At 43.8% G+C, this 15,067-nt stretch overlaps 1 protein-coding gene across 1 annotated transcript in view; it reads right to left on the reverse strand.

The window, feature by feature from the left end:
- SASH1 (SAM and SH3 domain containing 1) overlaps positions 1–15,067 on the reverse strand; it is a 176,041-nt gene that overhangs the window by 123,264 nt on the left and 37,710 nt on the right. The window contains exon 2 of the mRNA XM_076002878.1: positions 14,323–14,451. Within this exon, the coding sequence (XP_075858993.1) occupies positions 14,323–14,451 (129 nt within the window). The remainder of the gene's footprint in view (positions 1–14,322; positions 14,452–15,067) is intronic.

The raw sequence follows: 15,067 nt of genomic DNA on the forward strand, positions 1-15,067 counted from the left end.
CAAAATAACAAGTCTTGGCAAGGATAAGGAGAAATGAGAACCCCTATGCACTGTTGGTGGGAATGAAAAATAGTGTAGCTGCTATGACAAACAGTATGGAGATTCTTTAAAAAATTAAAAATAGAATTCTATATGGTCCAGCAATTCCACTTCTGGGTATATTCCCCAAAGAAAGAAAAGCAGGGACTGAAAGAGATATTTGTACACCCATGTTCACAGAAGCATTATTTGCGATAGAAAATATGGCGGAAGCGCCCCAACCATCCACCAGTGGACGAAAGGACAGACAGAGTGTGGCATATGGAACGAGGGAGTATATTATTCAGCCTTAAAAAGGAAGGAAATCCTCACACAAGCTACAAGATGGATGAACGCTGAGGACAGTATGCTAAACGTTATATGAAATAAGCCAGTCACAAAAAGGACAACTACTGCATAATTCTACTTATTTGAAGTAATGGCAGTAATCAATTCATAGACACAAGAAAGTAGAATGGTGGTTAGCAGGGGCTGCGGGGGGCCTGGAGTTGGGGGTGGGGATTGGGAGTTGTTTAAGGGTTTCAGCTTTGCAGGATGAAGCATTCTGTGGATGGATGGTGGTGATGACAACAACGTGAGTGCATTTACTGCCGCTAAACAGCATACTTAAAATCAGTTGAGATGATAATTTGTTATGTATATTTTACCATAATTTTTTAAAAATAATTTTGAAAAAAACTAAAAGAATGAAAGCTGAACTGAACTCAGAAGTTCAGCCTTCCTCTGTCCCACCCTGCTGTGGACAGTGCTGTCCTAGACCTGCGGAGAGCCTGCCCTCAGGGGCCCCCATCTCCCCGCTGCTCTCTGCTGTCAGTCACTGACGTTCCTGGACTGGGCGTGGTGTCCAGCCAGTCCCTTGGGGCCAGACCCTTCCTCACGCCCCTGGATTCCCACACTCGGCCTCCTGCATCCAGGCTCCACGGTCCCCACAAGCTGTCCTAGAAGGTGACGTGCATGCTGGCTGCCTCTATGCCGGGTGCGGAGGGATGGGACACTTCTCTCAGAGTTCAAGCACCAGCCTTTAGGAATCTGCACGCAAACAGTACCACTATTTAACATACTCCAACAGATTGCAACAACATTACACATGTGCTGGCTGCTTTTATCTCTACCTTCTTTTTTTATCTCTTGCAGTTCAGAAACAGATTTCACTCGCATCAGCAATGTTCACGCTGGGCCTCCTAACGAAGCCCGTCAGACACACGTATTCTGTGAGGTTCCGCTGGCCAGCCAAAACAAACGGGCGGAAATAAAAACAAACAGATTGCTGAATAAAATCAAATCTGACTAAAATGCTGGCGTGTGTTCCAAATCTTCCTCTCCTGGGGTCAGGCCAGGTGACTGGCACCCAGCGATGAGAAGAATGCCCGTCTGGCCTGTTCTGCAGCCCTGCCCTGCCCTGTCCTGTCCACAAGTCAGTGTGGCATGGGGACAGGGCACATCTCTGCCAGCAGAAAATGTCTCCAAGTGTTCCCTAGAGGCTACTTCCAGCACAAGATGGGTTGGGGACCAAAGATTACATTGTCAATTTCTGGATTTTTTGGTTTTTTTAAGGAACAAATAAATGGAGCTTTAAAGTTAGCAAAAGTGGATACATTCCCAGGTCAAGCCACGAAGTCCAGCTTGTCTCATGACCTGCCGGGACATGGGCCTGCTGAACTCACCGCCTTGCGTAACAAGTTTCCATGGGAAAATGAGGTCAGGGCTACGCTGGGGATAGCAAGAAGAATCCACCTCCCAGGAGGGTGAGTGAGGGTGTCCAGCTTCAGCCTCCAGTTATTGCTGGCGGCCCTCGTCATCCAGGCAGTGGGGGCAGTGAGGGTGCAGGAGTGAGGGTGGGCTCCAGGCACAGAGGAGGGAATGAAGGCCAGGGTGGTGAGGAAGCAGGCTCGCAGGGGTGAGGAGAGTGTGCTGAGGAACGGGGGCAGGGGACAGGAGCAGGTGGACAGGCAGTTCCTTGGCATCCTGAGCCTCAGCTCTGCTGGCCCCAGCCTGGAGCAGCAGGCTGTGGAGCAGGACAGAACTTCCTGTTTCCCTCTGTGCCTTTCCAGCAAATGCCACTGGAGTCAACGTGGGAAGGAAGAAGGAACATCTCCGTTCACCTTCCTTCCTGCTCTTCCCTCTCTTTAAGACATTTTTCTACTTCTTCTGGCCACCATTATTTGCTAATATTCTCCCTCACTTACACACAGGCACACAGATGTGATCATGGGCAGGTGAGACCCGGGATGGCAGAGCTGGAGGGACAGTTACGCTGAAGAGGGGCGTGGAATCGTGCCATGTCCAGGCTGTGCAGTACAGTGAGGAAAAGGAAGCCAGGAGCAGAGGCAAGAAGAGGAAGGAGGACACCCCCTCATTCGAGCACCTGCTCGTCTGCAGGAAGGTCTGTACACCTTTGCTCAAGCCGCCCTGTGAGCAGAATTGACAATCTCTTCCTACACTATAAGGAGCTGCATTGGTTCTTTCGTGGGTCCCACTCAGCTCTCCCCACTTGTGTCATTATTGTTCTTCTCACTATTCTGCAGTTCCATGCAGCTATACAACAGGCTCAGTTGTGCTAAAGAAAAACACAAAAGCTGCTGCTGCCTTGGAGAGTTCGCTACCAGATGGAACAGAAAATCCAGCGTGGAGAGGGCACAAGCCACCACTCCATGAAGCTGGAAAGTCAGTTTGGAAAGGACTGAAGTACCAAACACATGTTTTTATTGTGCTACAGTTCTTATGTAATTTATGTTCAGTGGATCCTGGATTTTTACATCTGGATATCCATTTTAAGACAATAGCCCTTAGAACCATATTTAAAAATAGGTTTATATAAGCAAACTTTAAAGCAGGAGTATTTTCTTTTATCAAATGCACTTTAGTTGGGAGCCTTTCATCCTCTAATCAGAAATTTGAAATTCTTTATATTTTATATTTTTCTTAGCCAGCAGGTTCATTCTGTAATAATAAAGGCACTCCTTTTCCAGAATTATATTTTTCAAAACTTTCTTCCTTAAAAAGTTCTGCTGATGCATGCTATTTTTAAAAGCGAACAGGGTAAAAAGCAAGCCCCATTTTTTGAAGATAGGAATCCAAAGATTTCCAAAATCCACAGCTATTATCATTCATTCATCCTACAAATATATACTGAGTATCTACTACATGCTTGGGATTGCTGTAGTCATACATACAGACAGATACAGTGACAGACAACAGATTTAAGTGTTCACCTACAACAGAAAGGTGAAAAATAGCATTCAAAGTATGATGGAATTTTGGAATTAGTGGTAAAGTTTCCGCAATCTGTGAATACACTAACAACCACTGAATTAAAAGCATGACTTATATGGCATATTGATTATATCTCAATTAAAAACCTCATTGTAAAAGGCCCCATGGGAGTGTTCTGAGAGAATGGTAGGTCTCCAATAAACATTTTATAAAGAATAAATCAGTTATAGCATTTAATTTAAAAATGATTATCTATCTGGAAAAATAAAAGTATATATATGATATCTTGGATATCACTATAGTTGGCATTATCTTTCTATCTATAACTGCCCTTGTAAGTCTAGCTCTGTTAAACGCGTCTAAATCTTAGTTGTTTGCTTCTGTTGGTCCAGATCATGGCACAGGACAAGTTGAGTATACATGTCCTTGTCCCAATTACTCAGAAACCAGCACTGCACTTCCTTCATATTATGGAGTCCTGACCCTAACCCGGGGAACTGCTCTTCCAGGCCAGTTCAGCTAAGTTGTCCCAACAGAAAGGATCGCCCACCTTTATGTCATTTCCATTGTCCTAATGCTTCCTGTATCCCGGTGAGAACTGATGGAGAGCTAGCATTCGTTGTAAGTAGATCTGTGTCAGCCACTTGTGAGTATGACTAATTTAATCTTTATTTTTGGCTGTCTTGTCCTATTGTAACATCATCTTCCTGAAACATGTCTATTACTAGTGACTTCCCCATGATACCAAGTAAGCTACTAAAACAAGGAAATCCAGTAAATGCTTTTATTTTGCTGTTTTACCATTCTCTGCCATTCACTCTCAGGAAGAATACTGTATGCCATTATTTAGCCATCTCTAAAGGAGTCACTATATAACACACCAAAATTACAATATGATAGGGCCCTCTAAATTAGGTTCCTGTTAATAACTGAGTTTTCAAGGAAAAGCTACAGGTAAAATAAAATGTCTTCATTTTAACTTCTTGAATGAAATTTTTCTAAAGTCTACTATCTGCTGCATTCTAAAACAATGTAGAGGCCGGGCACAGTGGCTCACACCTGTAATCCTAGCACTCTGGGAGGCCGAGGAGGGTGGATCGCTCAAGGTCAGGAGTTCGAAACCAGCCTGAGCAAGAGCAAGACCCCATCTCTATTAAAAATAGAAAGAAATTATATAGAAAAAATTAGCTGGGCATGGTGGCACATGCCTGTAGTCCCAGCTACTTGGGAGGCTGAGGCAGGAGGATGGCTTCAGCCCAGGAGTTTGAAGTTGCTGTGAGCTAGACTGATGCCACGGCACTCTAGCCCCAGCAACAGATTAAGACTCTGTCTCCAAAAAAGAAATAAATAAATAAAAATAAAACAATGTAGAAAATATAATTTAACAGGTCCTTTTTCAGATTGCTCACAGAATCGGGAAAGTGTGCCAACTTGTTTGCCCCCATTCCTGATAGTCTGGGCTTTGGGCTTTTAGAGTTCTTATATTTACTTTTTAAACTTTCTGTGACTTCATTTGCTACCATGTCTTACCATTATCAGATGACTGTCTCTAGCAGCCAGTCAGCCCTCTGCATTTGCTGCTTCTAACCTGCTTAGCTAACACACGTGTGTTTGTGAGTGAGTGTATATGTCTGTACATGCAAAGACAGAGGAAGAGAAGAAGGAAAGGGAAAATGAACAGAAAATAATGCAGAATTCCGGAAGGCTACCTAAAGCCCAAATGTTTACACTTGTTACCTCTGGGGAGTATTAGAAGACATTAAACTTCTACTTTAGAAAATTTTTTAAAAAATGGTTGTGATGAGTGTATTACCGTAATTTATATAATAAAAATACTCTTCATATTAGTATTTTACATCGTACTTTATAATATTACACTTTTATATTATATTACTGAAGCACATAAACTAATCTGGAAATCAAGGTATCATGAACTGACTCTTCCAGGATGCTCTGAAGAATTACTAGAGAGAAAAATGCAAGGTTACTGAATGACCTGGGGCATTAGGAGAATTTGGCATTGACCGCCTGGTTTCAAATCCCATCAGTGATATTTACTAGCTGTTTGACGTTTAAGAAGTTGAACAATCTCATTTTACAATTAGTTTTATCAATAATTAGTATTCCTAATGTAAGTAATAATATTTATTATAAATCTTCATCGAGCTCTAGCATGTATCCAGGAGCTATACTGAGTGCTATACAAACACTTGCTTTCTTAACCTTTACAACAACCCGATGAAGAAGGCACTGTCACCTGCATCGGTCACTGCTGGAACCAAGGCTCCACTCAGGGAAGGTCCCGGCTGGCAGCCAGGGTCTTCCCTGGCAGGTCCCACCACCTCCCTCTTGAAGGGAGGTTGGTTTCCCTCTTGGTTTCTGCCTCTGCCCAACTAAATCATGAGATCACTAACAGCCACCTCACTGGGCTATTAAGAAAACTAAATAAGGTAATAGATGAGGGTGTCTCACCAACTCTAATGTGCCTTTAAAAATGTCACCTTTGTGATAATTATCAGCACCATTATTATTATAGCTGCCTCACACTTTGTTCCATCCTACCTAATTCTTGGCAGTGTTTTAGGTATCAAGGCAGATGAAGTAACCCTGAGGTTTAGAAATGTGAAGGAATATTGATCATCAATAATACCAGCGGCATTTAAAAAGATTCATCAGGGGGGAAATGGGCATTTATTGAAACCTTAAAATCTGTACCCCCATAATATGCCAAAATAAAAAAAAAAAAGATTCATCAAAAGTATTAGATAGTACATTTTTCTTTAAGTTAAAATTCTCCTTTAGAAAGAAATGTTTAATCTTCATGTGTCACGTGACCGGCTCCAATGAAGAATTCAGATAAAATACCAAGACAGATCCTGAAAGATGAAAGAGATCAAAGGAGCACCTTGGAGAAGAGAAACCCACACCTTAAGGAGCAAGGACATCCACATACAAACAAAAACACCCTTTGAAATCACAGATGGAAATTTTTCTTCCTTTTGGCATCTCTGTTAAGAAACCACGTCTCTGCTGTTGCACACATTAAAAAAATAACATACACCCCCACAAACACATCCAGATGTTCACAAATATTCATGATGTGCTTCCAATTTGGCTTGGACTTGTTCTTGATTTATTTTTGATTAAGTTTCATCGGCTTCTGCTGGGGCCCATGAGATGGATGGCACCGCTGTAGCACAAATTGAGAACATCTTCATATTCTAAGTAATTGTCGAAAGTCTCTCACACTACCCCTTATGAATAAATAACTTACGCACAAGACTTGGGATAGCCAGAGAGGAACAGTTGGCTTACTCCTGAACCTAGACTCCAGAGCTGCTAAATTAAGCCTCCATTTCTAATAGATTGGTTTATCAAGGGAGGGAAAAAAAAAAACTAGAGCATTTTTTCCCTCCCTTGATAAACCAATCTATTAGAAATGAAAGCTCTTGCTTTCTTGTTCTTAAAATAAAAAACCTTGAAACTTCCAAATTGAAATAAAAGGCAGCTCCAAATCCAAACATACTACCGAAATGGCGTTCCAATAAGAGGGAGCCAGAGAAAGCTCTAATGGATAATGCCCGGTGATACAGGGCTCACTTTCTGCTGTAAGTCATTTCAGTGCACTGGAGCTGTGATGAGGGGGGTCTAAAATATGGACCCGTAGGTCAGGATGCCAGTGGCAGGTGTGTGTGGCAACACCAGCAAAGGCGCAGGGCTGATGAGTAACTTCCAGGCTAGGCCCTGCAGGTATGTGCCTAATCTCATCCCAGATGCCAGCCCTCCCCAGCCCAAGCAGAGCCCTGGAGGACAGGTGGGCCACTTGGCATGGGCCACTCAGTCTTCACCAAGGGTCTCAAATTTAGACTGTTGCCATCATTGCTAAATGACATTATACATACAGCTGCAGAAACCCATTCTAAGGGTCTGAATAGAAGCAAACACTCATTGCACTCCTTTACATTTTGTCTCACTTCAAACCTTACTGCCTCCAGTGTGCTACAAATTAACATTTTTAAATAGCCTGTAATTAGCTTGCGATTAGCCCAAATAAACTGCACTGTAATCTTCCATGTTAAAAGTGTTTAATTGTTAGGTGTAAACGCTGAGATCACGCGACAATTCTGGCATCCTGATTTTAATATTCCAGGCCTCCAAAAAGGCACCTGGCCTGGGCCTCACCCATCCTCTGAAAGGTCCCGATTCCAAAAACAGGGATGCTCCTTTTCCCTGCCAACACCTGGCCAAACACTAGATTCTGCCATCAACGTGTCAGAAAGTGTCTTTTACTTGTGTTCCTCAGCTTTTCTCCCCAGTTAGTGTCGTCCATTTGCTGACCATGTAGGAATGCTCTGTGTTGTATTTAAACAGAAACAACAACAAAGCTCAGACTGTTTGCTTTTTGGCAAGTAATTATATTTTAAGCAGTATGCTAGTTTGGTTTTTGATCCCCCAGGTATGTTATATTTTATTAAAGCAAACAAGCTAAAATCAGTCATCTATAAATGCTCAGGAACAAAAAGAGAAAATGAAGTTGAAGTTGTTGATCCACACTGGAAAAATCTAAAGACCTCTTTACTCTTAAACTGTCACATCACACACAACACAGCCAATTTGCTGGTTTCCACGGTTGCACAAGTAGCTGCAGCAGTGTCTAAGAGGATGGAAACACACCTGAACTGACAGCAGGGTTAATAAAGACCTTCTTAATTTCCAGAGACATGGGATGCCAAGACCAAATCTGGCACCAAGAGATCTGTTTATGTCCATATTCACACAGTGCAATGTACAAAAAATGCTGACTAAATTGGGACTGGGCATTTGATTACAAATGTGACTTTGTCTGAGAGGAGTCAGAGCAGAGAACTGTATTACCATCTGGCTTAAGACAGAATGGCCTCAGTGTATTTTGACATCAAGTGTGTGCATCCCGCAGCAGAATGGAGTTCAGACTCACCATTTAATGCCCATAGATACTGACTGCAACCTGCAAAGCAACAGCAGCCCAAAGCTAGGGAATGATGTTAAGACAAAAGGAAACAAAACAAAAACAAATGCCATTCAGAGAAACAACCAGGCTTTATCCAGATAACTGAAGATAATATGCAATACAGTTTTCATCTTTATCCTATGCAAGGGAAAATAAAAGTCCCGGGTATACCTATGTCTTTTCTGCTTCTACCCTCTGAGGGGAAACCAGTATTTCCAAAAAATGCTGCACACCTATGGACTGAGCTGGGAGTAAACTCACTTTCCTGATCATTTTCTTTCCTTTTTTAATTATTTTATCCAGCCCTTTCCAGAAAAACTGATCATTTTCTTGAAATCTGTTTTCCACATGCATTTCTCTCTGTAGCCGTAACAAAAGAAGAACAGTCAATAAAAGGAAACAAAAACCCACACACAGACTGGACTATGTGCATGCACATGTCTGCATTAAGCCACAAGCATAGCAAGATCAAGTTCACCTTGACCCACCCGGTCAAGATCGCGAAATGGCAATCAGTTTTGTTTTGTCACTTGAATAGCGATGAATCAGAACAACATTCTATTGTATCTTTTTATATCATTAATAATCAAAAGATTATTGTGAAAGAACACCATGTCTCTTTTTTCCCTACATAATATATCTTAGTTTCTAGCCACAGTAAACTTCTTGCAGTGGCCTGTAAAGGCCACGTTTTGACTTTCCTAAACTGGGTCAGGGGCCCTCTTCTGCATTCCTGCACAGCATTTTAATAGTCTGTTTACTTGCCTCATGCAGAATCATTCCTACCCCACCAACAATCATTCTGATACCACATTTCACTGTCACGCAACATTTTTATTGGCATTCCAAGTCCTTAAAGACCTTGGTGCATCTCCCGTCTCCACTCGGGCTCCCTTTTCCTCACACACACACAGTCATGATAGCGCCTTGGCACAGATGCGTGCTGCCCGAGGTGGGGACTTCGTCGGCTCTGTGCCCCGCCGACAACCACACAAACCTATCCGCCGCCAACACCCACACAGACTCAACCTCAAGGATGCCAAGGAAGTCGATACTGCCAGTAATAAGAGGCCACCTTGCACAAGACCCTTTCCTGGCCACAGTGTCACGTTGACAGATGTCAGACTTAGCATCACTAGAGTTGGGCCCATTATGGACTTGGAAAGCTACTGTCATTTCTGACTGCAGCTTCTCCCAGCCAAAAAAAAGAGTCACATGGTGCTCGGGGATGTGCCAAATGTGGAGAAATATGGGCAACCTCCCTGCTGTTCACAAGCACTAATGTCCCAATCCCCAGCAGAGGCAAAGGCTGTGGTCCAAACACACCATTCCTTTAGGGCCCATTTGGTGCTAAATACAAACTCTCGCCATAGTTATAAATATGAATCATAATCCCTGTTTATACTGTTGAAATTTTACCCATCTGTACTTTCTGTCGTCTTCATCAAAACTAACTGGCCCCAAAGACACTTTATCACATGCTTTATTCCATGCAGGATGCGGGTGATTAGGTCCTAGAGAAAGAGCCTGACATCCAGTCCAGAAAGTTAATTATTAACATAATTATCGAAACCTTTTATTTTTCAGGGTTAAGTCAAGCATCTCTGTGGGAGGGGCGTCTTTTGGTTTGTTTGTTCTCTAGATGATGGTGTAATTAGCTTTTAAGGACAATGCATTTTTTAACTTTTTAAAGTCAAACACAAATACCGAAACATCTATCCCATCTATAGAATATTTCCTCGAGCCCCAAAATTCACCCAGAGGATTTAGAATGAAACAAAGTCATAAACCGATTCAATCCAGCCCTCAAAACTTTCCAGCCTTGACACTGTCGTCTAACAGCGGTCCCCAGCCTTTTGGGCACCAGGGAAGACAATTTTTCCATGGACAGGGAAGGGGGAACGGTTTTCCATGGATAGTGAAGGGGGGACGGTTTCAGGATGAATCAAGCACATCACATTTATTGTGCAGTCAAACCTCTCCACTAATGATAATCTGTATTTGCAGCTGCTCCCCAGCGCTAGCATCACCGCCTCAGCTCCACCTCAGACCATCAGGCATTAGATTCTTGTAAGGAGCGTGCAACCTACATCCCTGGCATGCGCAGTTTACAGTACGGTTCCCGCTCCTGTGAGAATCTAACGCTGCCGCTGATCTGACAGGAGGCGGAGCTCAGGCGGTGATGCGAGTGATGGGGAGTGGCTGCAAATGCAGAGGAGCTTTGCTCCCTCCCTCTCACTCACCTCCTGCTGTGTGGCCCAGCAGTTGGGGACCCCAGTTCCAAATGACTTTTTCTACAGCATACACAGCAAACAAAATGGTACTTTTGCCCCTATAAAATGTCTTGAGCTTCTAATGTGTTACTCTGTGTCTCTTCTTATGGCCTCTGGTGGACTACTTCTTATCCCAGCCGTCTCGCACTCAGCTCTGCGGGGCTGCTGACACACACAGAAAGGAAGTGTTCACCTGCAGCTGCTCAAACCCAAAGCTGCTCCAACCCACCAGCAAAGCAGGGAGGCAGTTTGTCTGCTTGTGGGAAGGCAGAATAGAAAGTGTAGAAATACACGTAAAATTTGGATGCAGTAAAAGGAAACATTATGGACTGAAAGTTACAGCTTTTCAAGACAAGGAATTGCCACCAGGAGTTGAAATCTGTGAGGAGCTAACCGTGAGAGGGAGTTTTTAGTAGGTTGGTAGTGTTTCGGGCATCGCCTCAGTGATGGATAACCTCAAAACTAGTCCAGTCTAACACTGACCTCTAGACATCTGAGCCGTGTGAAGGACACAGGAAACACCTAGCACATGACCCTGTCTTTAGCGGCTTTAGCATTCCCCTGTACCGCTGCGACTTACCTGGAATTTCAGAGAAAGAATTTGAATATGCCAATTCTGGGTCTCACTTTTCTCACTAATTACAATTCAAAGAATTCAAGTCAAGTTTCCAGTCTGGCTTGAATTAGGTCCCATCCATTTCACTCACCACCAAATTATTGCACCTTTGATGGGAAATAATTAAGCTCATGTGGTGTATTTCCCCCCCAAGACCATCTTTTGCAGCTTTGAAACAGAGAACACCAAATTAGCCCCACCTGTCTAAATGGGACGGAGGGGCCAGGTACAGTTGCTCATGCCTGTAATCCCAGCACTTTGGGAGGCCGAGGCAGGAGGATAGCTTGAAGCCAGGAGTTCAAGACAAGCCTGAGTAAGTGGGATACCCTGTCTCTACAAAAAACAGAAAACTCAGTCAGGCACGGTGGCATGTGTCTGTAGTCCCAGCTACTCAGAAGGCTGAGGCAGGAGCCCAGGAGTTGGAGGTTGCAGGGAGCTATGATGACGCCACTGCCCTCTAGTCCAGGCGAGAGACCATGATTCTGTCTCAAAAAAATAAAAATAAATGGGAAGGTTACTTACCCCACCAACAGGCAGGCTTCCTTTCTTACCTATAAGCTGCCTTCCAGGTTCCCAAACACCATGAGATGATCACCATGGTAACCTCAACTCCTAACCAACTAGAATTGTGAGAAGAGCAGTTTCGTGTGGAATCAACAACCTACCAGCCTGTAATCCTAGCACTCTGGGAGGCCCAGGCAGGTGGATCCTTTGAGCTCAGGAGTTCAAGACCAGCCTGAGCAAGAGCAAGACCCCGTCTCTACCAAAAATAGAAAGAAGCTAACTGGACAGCTAAAAATACACAGAAAAAATTAGCCGGCATGGTGGCGCATGCCTGTAGTTCCAGCTACTTGGGAGACTGAGGCAGAAGGATTGCTTGAGCCCAGGAATTTGAGGTTGGTGTGAGCTATGCTGATGCCACGGCACTCACTCTAGCCGGGCAACAAAGTGAGACTCTATCTCAAAAAAAAAAAACACCAGAAAACCAATCTACCAACTCACAGAAATCATTACCTCGCATGGTAAAATGTCCAAGGAGGACACAAAGTATACTACCAGACTATAAGCTGAGATAAAAATTGCAACATTCAAGAATTCAGTGCAAAATTTAAGTTGCTGTTCTGTGGTAATCTTGCAAAAATGAAAGTACTTTTTCATTAACTATGTTTCAATAGGAGAACCTAATGAATTTTCACACAGCATGGAAGTCTTTTGACACATGAGCTTACTTTCTTCGTAAAAAGGAAATAACACCACCATTCACACATGCTAGGGAACAAAGTTATAGCAAAGAAGCTCTTGAAAACCATAACACCCACCTGCGCCAAGGTGACAGCTCCCAGGACAATGGCGTTCTGCCCCCAACAAACACTTCCCAGCCTCAACCAACTTAATTAAACTAACTCCCATCCCTGTCGACTACTAAATCAGTAGGGGAAAAAATCAAGAGAAATATTTGGCAGTCATAACATCAGATTACTCCTGACCCCAAGAATCTTTACTTAAGTTGAGCTAAGGAAACAAATAAAAGTGCCACAGTCTTGCAGTGGAAGGAGAATACACAACAGTGGTACCCAACTGCCTGCTGGGTCCCTTACATAAGAGGAATCCTTCTGTATAACATAAAAGGAATAATTAATAAAAAGAACTATCTGTTTGTAATTAGTTCTAAACAAGCTGCTTAATTGTTGTTTTTGTTGTTTTTGTTGTTCTCAGCCTAAGTAGATTTTTTTTCAGATGGGGGCTGGGGAGGGAATAAGGATTCAATTGAATTAGCAGTTTTCAAACTTCTTTCAAAGGCAGAGGAACTTTTTTTTTTGAGACAGAGTCTCACTCTGTTGCTCAGGCTAGAGTGCCGTGGCATCAGCCTAGCTCACAGCAACCTCAAACTCCTGGGCTCAAGTGATCCTCCTGCCTCAGCCTCCTGAATAGCTGGGACTACAGGCATGCGCCAACATCCTCAGCTAATTTTTTCTATGTATGTATGGTTGTCCAGCTAATTTCCTTCTATTTTTAGTAGAGATGGGGTCTTGCTCTTACTCAGGCTGGTCTCGAACTCCTGAGCTCAAAGGAGCCACCTGCCCGAGCCTCCCAGAGTGCTAGGATCACAGGTGTGAGCCACCACAGAGGACCTTTGTTATTCAACAAAGAGCCATGTAGCCCCCCTGTACATGACGTGGTCTGAAAGGAGCTGGGCTGGATAAGAGGACAAAGAGGGTTGAGTCTTTTCTTCTGCCTCACCCCCCACTCTCTTCCTGAGGAGGTCTTGAGGTCAACACAGTGAAACAAAACAATTTGAAAGACAGGCAACTAAAATGAATCCAATATGTAGCAAATTTAAACTGATAAATATAGAAGCTTCAGTAAGATATTTTGTATCAAAGGTACAGCACGTGACTACTAGCACACATACAAATTAAATAGAGCTCCCCTAAGCCATTTATTTACTATCACATGCAAGTCCAAATGCTCCACTAATTACAGACATAAAGGTCTTTACGAAACAGCCAAATGATTTCATGCACCTCAGTGAGAAAGGAGAATATAGCAATGAAAGATGGTGATGACAAAGAAGTCACAAAAACATGGAAGAAGAATTATAATAAAATGTTAAGTAAAAAAGCAAGAAATGAGTTACACACACACACACACACACACACACAGGATTGTACTGCTGATTTTAAAATGCCCACAACACTGAAAGTGTACCTACCAAAATACTCACATGGTTATTATTATGTGAGAGATTATGGGTGATTTCTTGCTTCTTTAAATTTTATATTGTTTTTCAAAAACAGAAAAGGAGAAGGGAAGGAAAGAAACAGGAAGAAAAGAAAATGGGAAGGAAAGAGAAAAAAGAACTGGCTTAGGCACCCTTTGGGCTTCGAGCTGATAAAAATGTAGTGTAATAAAAATATCCTTTTCCCTTAAGTCAAAAAGAATAGAAATAAAAATCTAGTGTTTTAACGAGTGCAAAGATCTGACCCTATGGCCCCCGCCAACACTCGCTCTGTTTGATGCCCACAGCAGGAGCGGGCTGGTCCCCCGGGGATCGGCCAGTCTACCCTGCGCTAGTGCGGCAGCCTGCACACAGGTGCCCCGGGCAGGCCAGGACTGCGAGGAGGACCCAGGAGGAGCCTGAACCCGAGCAGCCGGCTCAGCAGAGGTCTATGCCCAGCGCCTCCACTCACCACGTCCAGGTCCTGGGAAACCCGCCGTTTGCGCAGCTCCTCCATCCTCTCGCACACGTCGGAGAAGCAGGTGTTGTAATAATCTGCATACTGCTGTGCCAGGTCGTCGATGTTTCCCAGCGAGCCGTCCTGAGCAGCAGGAAGAAACAGGAAAAGAACACAGGCAGTCAGGGCAGGGCACCTTGTTAAAGCCCACAGCCACTGGACCTCCCTCTATGCAAAGTCTGGAGAAGTAACGGCTCATATTTATTAATCGGCGAGCATTAGGTGCCAGTCTAAATTTCCCATGGGAGATCTCCTAATCCTCAGGACAGCGCTCTGAGATGGGGCCTGTTTTTTCCCTGACTGTATCAATGGGCAAACAGTAGCTCAAAGAAGTTGAGTGGCTGCCCACGGATCACAGGACCAAGAAGCAAAGAGGCCAGATCTCCAACCTGGGACTGTCTGGTGCCAAGGCCATGGGCTTCGACCTGCACCTCTCTACCTGTGTAGCGGGACTAGCAGAAAATGCCAGGGAAGTGCCTTCAGCAAGGGCACAGAGGAGGCCCCCTAACGCCCAGTGCAGCCCCTGGCCACACCAGCACCTCCTGGGAAGCTCACAAAAGAGACAGAAGCCAGGATCACTTCTGAAAATTCTAACTGGAGCCTGAGAATTCAGAAACCAGTGGGGAGATTTGCATCTCGGTCATAGCTCACCATACATCATCTTGTAAGGCTCTCAAAAGGGGAAAATCTTTTTGTCATT

Source organism: Microcebus murinus, chromosome 5 (genome assembly GCF_040939455.1).
Source record: "Microcebus murinus isolate Inina chromosome 5, M.murinus_Inina_mat1.0, whole genome shotgun sequence".
Lineage (NCBI taxonomy): Eukaryota > Metazoa > Chordata > Mammalia > Primates > Cheirogaleidae > Microcebus > Microcebus murinus.